This window comes from Protobothrops mucrosquamatus, unplaced genomic scaffold (genome assembly GCF_001527695.2).
Source record: "Protobothrops mucrosquamatus isolate PMUCROS unplaced genomic scaffold, P.Mucros_1.0 scaffold39, whole genome shotgun sequence".
Taxonomy (NCBI): domain Eukaryota; kingdom Metazoa; phylum Chordata; class Lepidosauria; order Squamata; family Viperidae; genus Protobothrops; species Protobothrops mucrosquamatus.
Window position 1 is genome coordinate 1,007,128 of NW_015386421.1, and position 6,304 is coordinate 1,013,431.

General features: G+C 36.8%; 1 protein-coding gene across 3 annotated transcripts in view; it reads right to left on the bottom strand.

Moving 5' to 3' along the window:
* Positions 1-1,853: 1,853 nt before the first annotated feature.
* The window catches only part of RNF220 (ring finger protein 220), a 333,204-nt gene continuing 328,753 nt past the window's right edge, over positions 1,854-6,304 (bottom strand). For all 3 annotated transcript variants that reach the window (XM_029283207.1, XM_015811346.1, XM_015811345.1), the window contains one exon: positions 1,854-2,456. In XM_029283207.1, coding sequence (XP_029139040.1) covers positions 2,385-2,456 — 72 coding nt within the window. In that variant the 3' untranslated portion in view covers positions 1,854-2,384. The remainder of the gene's footprint in view (positions 2,457-6,304) is intronic.

The following is a 6,304-nucleotide window of genomic DNA, read 5'->3' on the forward strand; positions in this document are numbered from 1 at the left end:
TTAGAATGCCAGATCAATATTTGCTTGAACCAATTGTCCCCCCTCCTTCCTACCAACCTGCAACAACTAATACAAGTTGCAAATCAGCTTTCAGTATGTTGCTTAATTGCAGCAACATTTTTGACTGAGATACACTGGTTCAGATAGTTTTGGGTATTCTGGAGCTCAGAATTAACTAAGAATAAAAAATAATTCTCCGTAAGACAATTTTTATGTATATGGGGATGAAATTGTGTCATAAGAGGCTGATTAACAACAGATGTCTTCAACTTGCATTCAGTGCATACACAGTTTGACTCAATAGGAATAAAGAATCCTGGACTGGGAGAAAATCTTGTGGTCTAATCAGTATCATGCCAAAGGTTTTCCCAATAGCATGATAATCTAGCCAGATGTTTTAGTGCAATCATGTCCTTCTGAGGCTTAAATCCACAAATATAGTATAAGATGGAATTAACGAAAAAAGAGAAAAAGTTATTTAGTAGACCCAGGGCCATAACTCCATTAATTTTCACGCTGTAATCCCAGTTTAAATAGTGATTTATAGGCTTATTTGCTTGTCAGCGTCAAGCAGGATAACTTCCTGTCAGAATTTACAGCAACTTTGTAAAGTGTTTCCTGAATGGACTACAAAATGGCATGTTTGGCTGTGCATGTAAAAACTGCAAGGTTTTGCTGTTGTTGTTGTTTAAATTAAGGCAGGTAGTGGCTCACAGGGTTATTTTCAAAATGCAGAATGAAGGGCTAAGCAATGTTTCTGTAAGGAATGCTGAGAAAATGGAGTCTAAATTGATCTAATTTTGAACAAACCCAGATTACCTTCCACCATTACCACAGTCCAAGCAGAAATGACAAAAGGAGGAATCAAAACTGGCACATACCTATTTCCTTTTCAAAATGAAACATGAACATCTGAAAATTAGATGAAACAGCTGTTAAGAAAAATATTCCAGAGTAGAAAAGACTGCCAGTAGCTGGACCTGGGAACATGTCAAAGCAGAATGCTAAAGATTCTGCCAGAGGTATGATAGAACATTGGGTGTTTTTCTGCATTTATTTTGGGGCCCTGTTCAAATTTAATTCTTGTAAGCTTGCAGGTTGATGAATACAATTACATTTGGACAAAAGATAGCTTTAGCTTTCACAAGACTAATTGGTCTGAACACAGCTACGCTAACAATTCCATCTGTAATAGACAAAGACCAGTTTTCTGCTTCGTGTAAGTGCCTATCAGAGTTCACCACTAATGTCCATTGTTACTAAGGCAGTTGCAACATTCTGAGATGGCGCACCTGGAACCCAAAAATTAAAACATGGCTGAAACAACATATGATTCCCAAAACTTTATAAGATTTCAGACATGTATTTTTTTAAAAAAAAAAATATTTTGATGCCTATGCCATCATAAGAGGTTCCATAAGAATGTTTAGTGCCTAAAAAGTCTACTGACCCCTGCTATGACTTTTCCCACAGGCAATGGAGTAAGCTTGCACATCTTATGTTTTCCCAAGTGAAAAAAATGGAAAAGGGTTTCAGTAAAGTATTTTATATAAATAGCCCATTTAACTGTAACAAATGAAAGAAAACCTGTTTTTTTTTTCTATTTTCCCCAGAAGTCATGTAAGTTATGGCCGAAACTACGAATTGTTAATTTCATATCTGAATGAGGAAATATACACCACAGAACATTAAACCATTTATATTATATATATGTATAATATATATTTATATACTTTTTTAAACTAATGACTTTAATGCAAAAACTCTGCAGAACCAAGAAAAATATGGGTTTAATGTTCTCTGCTTATTTTTTCTCTTTTTTTAAAAAAAGTCACCCCCCCCCAGGAAAAAATAAAAAGGGAAACATTAGTATGTAACGTTGGAGTCTATCCCATTTATACACAACATTGTAAACATATAGTCTATATTACATGTGCTTCATTCTGCCTTTGTGGATGTGAAGGTATAAGTTTTTTCTTTCATTAAAAAAATCCACTACAACACCACAAATAAAAAGAGGGCGGGAAGGAGACTGCAGATTACAGGCTCGGACATTTCCTGCCATGGAAGATCCAGCACCTTCTCATGCTTCCCTGAAAGGTCTTGCAAGTTGTCCACGATGGAACCCCAACTCTTGGAGAAACGGGACAGACGTGGAACAGCAGTTTGTAAAAAAGGAAAAACGAATCACAATAAGGATTCTGGTTTGGCCTTCTTGTGGAGTGGGCAGCACCAGTGACAGGTTCGGAAGCAGAGGCATCGTGCAGCTCCCTCAGCCTCTAGTCCACTTTTGGAGTCTTTAGTTTCAAGTTTCTGTGTTGCTGCCACTCCTTTTCCCTAGTCCCCATGGTTCAAATAACTTGATCTCAGCAGCCATATTTTTTTCATAAGTAAATGCGCCTGAGGTCCCCTGGTGAGGTGATGGTATTGCACTGAGGGCACAACTTCTTAGCACCCTGTGAAGGATTGAGAGAAGAGTTATGAAACATAAGGATGCTATCTCAGTCACATCGCAACATAAGAAGATCTAAAAGGAAGTAGAAGTGGTAAACTGTATCCAACCATTACAGGAAACAGGCTGTAAATGGTAGCCTCCATGAATACTATACAACTCAAAACTAAATACCAGTGAGATGCTTATCACGCAAATAATTTCTCAAACTTTGCACAGCTGAAAAAAAATTATGTATGGATGAAAGGAAAAAAAAATATCCCAAATTCAGAGACCAGTTATAAGAACGCTTATTTGAGGTAGTTTCTGCCAAAGACAGCAATAGCAGGTATTAGAACTGACCCTATATTTACTTTTCCCACAGAAGAAAATGGTATATCTGTTAATTATTGTTTAATAAATGATTGCAAAGTCAAATTTCCAATTTTTTTTGTTCAATTAACATTACCTTTAGCTTTATATGAGTTTGAATGAAAATAAAATTGTGACTATGTCCACAGAGTAAAGAAAAAATCTTCAATGAGGCATACTTTTTCTCACAACAGTGAATCACTTGTCAATTAATCTGATGGATTCTAAATCTCAGAATTTAGGATAAAAATATTTGAGTTATCAGCTGATCAGTAGGCGTGATAGGAAAGAAAATCAAGGCAACAATTATAGCAATCCATCCTTTAGAAACAAATATAACTTGGAAAGGACTCTAAAATGCAGCATAGTGGAATTTAAAGTTAGCCTCTAACTTTGGCTGGTTCCCTGTCTGTGATCCTAGTTCTCCTCTTATCAATATTTTCAAATATTCCCCAGCAAAATGGGGAATGGGGGAATGGTAGCTATACTGGTTCCCAGCTGGCATAGATGATGATCTCAAATAGACTTGTCTGAAGCCCATTGTAGAAATGTCTCATCTTTGAGTCCAACAGTCAAAAGTGGCTTGGATAAAGTGGGACCCTCGACAAGGGAAATTTCTCCTCCTGGCAGAAAACACATCCTCTACTATTATCTTCACACCAGGCAACATCAGAAATTAGAATAGTACTTTCAGAAAACAAGAAGAATCTGATTGATAGTTGAAATTTCTCTCAGAACCTTTTACAATTTTTGCCTTTAGTGTCTCAGGAGCTTCAAACTCTCATCTTCTGTAACTCTCTCTCACACACAATATGTAATATAAACACACACAAACGTATGTGGTGAAAGTCTGGATTATGATCTTAATGCAGTCATTTTTCCACAAACAGAAAAATTCCACTGGTAGAACAGGACAACTGCTAAGCTTTGTTGATCCCCTACAAAGAGGATGTGGCAATACCTGATGGTGCAAAGGGGAAGGGGAATTATGAAAAAAATTCTGCCTCTATACAAGCCTCAGACACATGCATTGGCATAGAGCCAATGAAAAAACATTTCCTTCCCAATTCCCATGTAGCTCACTTGCCAGCTGTGATTACTAAACTTTTATTTTGAAATAAAAACACTGAAATAATATGCCACACCTGTTGAATGAGTGGATGAATGAATATGTGAATACACACACATATATATATATACAGTACATAACATAACATAATGTAACATAACAAAAAAAAATCAGAAATGTTCTATTCCTTTCATCATGATCCATGGAAAAATCCTGATGAGTAACAGAAGTATATGCTGACTGAAGGCCTCTTCAGGCTTTCCATTATGAACTTAAGTTTTCCAGGTTTTATAAAACATGGCTGCAAAATGTAGCTCCAGGAAAAACAGCACCAAAAAGAAATGAGAAGTTTGTTGTTTTTTTTACCTCATACATTCTTAATTAAAATTTGGCAGATATTGATTTTGAAAGTTTATTAATCATTTTGGGGAGTTCAAAAAATAATGAGTACAACCCACTTTTAAAGTCATTATTTCTCAGAGAATATCAGAAGAACAGTGCCTTGACAAAAGAGCAGGGAATTTTGCTTTAAATTTTAAAACGTGAAAGCTGAACAGAATCTAAGTTACTTTAGGATAGGACAGACCAGGCCAGGCCAGGCCAGGCTAGAATAGAATTCTTTATTGGCCAAGTGTGATTGGACACACAAGGAATTTGTCTCTGGTGCATAAGCTCACAGTGTACATATGAACAGCAAGTAATACGTGGTCTAGAAAAGAAGAAAGTTGTCACTATAGATTTAGATAAAAGCTGAGAAGTGTGTGGTCAGCAAATGTGCATTAGGTAAAAACAGTTTTAAACACATTAAACTGTAAAAAGGACAATGGTTACAAGATTCCGAAATGAGCATTTTCATGCTCCTAATAGATGAGCAATGCTATTCACTCCAAATGCAAAGGATGCATGGAAGAGAGAAACAAGGAAAGAAGAAAAGATTTCAAGTAATTTAACTGGCAACATAATTTAATATAATTATCAAAGTGAAGATAAATACTAGGTATTTTCTGTCCTTTTGAATTGATCAGCAAATCTCAGCATTTTAAGACTGCTATCAATACTGTCATAAATTGATCACTATGGAAGAATGCCCATTTACAAAATGGAAGCAATCATGAGAGTTGGTAGTTTTAAGATACAGGACAGCAAACTGAAGAAATTAAAGATAACTTATCCCAAATACAAGATATAAAATGATTCCTTTTAAAGTGTAATTTTTACTTTCACAGAAAGACAATGAGAAAAAAAACAAGTTTCATTGTAAATATGCAATAAAGGTAACATCTGAATTTTAACATAAATCTTTAAAATTTCAATTATTTCTCTTGTTCAAAACGATGCTCACTTAGCTGCAAAACCCACACTCCCAACAGAGAAGATCCATTCCCCTAAGTTAAAGCTTTTTTACTTAGAGATTCAATGATATTTTCATCAACTTGACCCATGAAAATGAATAATTAAATTTTATCATGACTTCAACAACTTCCACTCCCATCAGCCTCAGCCTAGACTTAACTATAGAAAAGTCCACTTCAGTGATGTCACTATAAAACCACACAACGAATCCATAAACATTATGTTTTACACAGGGAACCTAGAGAAAGTCATACATACCTATATGCCACTAGCTCCCACCTAGAACCATCACCAAATCATTTTTAGTCTGTTTCTATGTTACGACCATATTTATTCTGAACCACGGCATTTAGAAGACTGAATTATCCACCCAACCAAAACAGTAGACAAATCAATACAAGCAGATCAATTCCCAGGGAGAACCTATACAATTGGTTGTTGCCTACACCTCTCAACCAAACCACTCAAACACATTATTAAGCTACAGCCCATACTAAACAAATGACACCACACTTTTTCAAGCATTCTGTGACAAGCCCATACTTGCATATAACCATCCCAAATATACTCATAAGTAATAAGGGACAACAAAACAATGATACCTCATAAGAACCAGAGCCTGCAATAAACCCAGATGTCTATTTTGCCTTCACATCACATGCCGCAAGTATACACATAAGATTAGAGCTGCCTTCACATAGTCATCCTCCAAAGTGATAGGTATACCACCATCTGCAAGCAATACCCTTCTGCATCCTACATAGGACAAACAGGACAAGCTTTGCATAAAAGAATTAGATTATCTGGACCCCCTCCAGTCGGGCTTCAGGCCGGGGTACAGCACGGAAACGGCATTGGTCACGTTGGTTAATGATCTCTGGAGGTTATTCCTCTGTCCTAGTTCTTTTGGACCTCTCAGCGGCTTTTGATACTGTGGACCACAGTATCATGCTGCGGCGTTTAGGTGGGTTGGGAGTGGGAGGCACGGTTATGCGGTGGTTCTCCTCCTTCCTCACCGATCGTACGCAGTCTGTATTGGCAGGGGGACAGAGGTCGACCCCAAGGCCCCTAACTTGTGG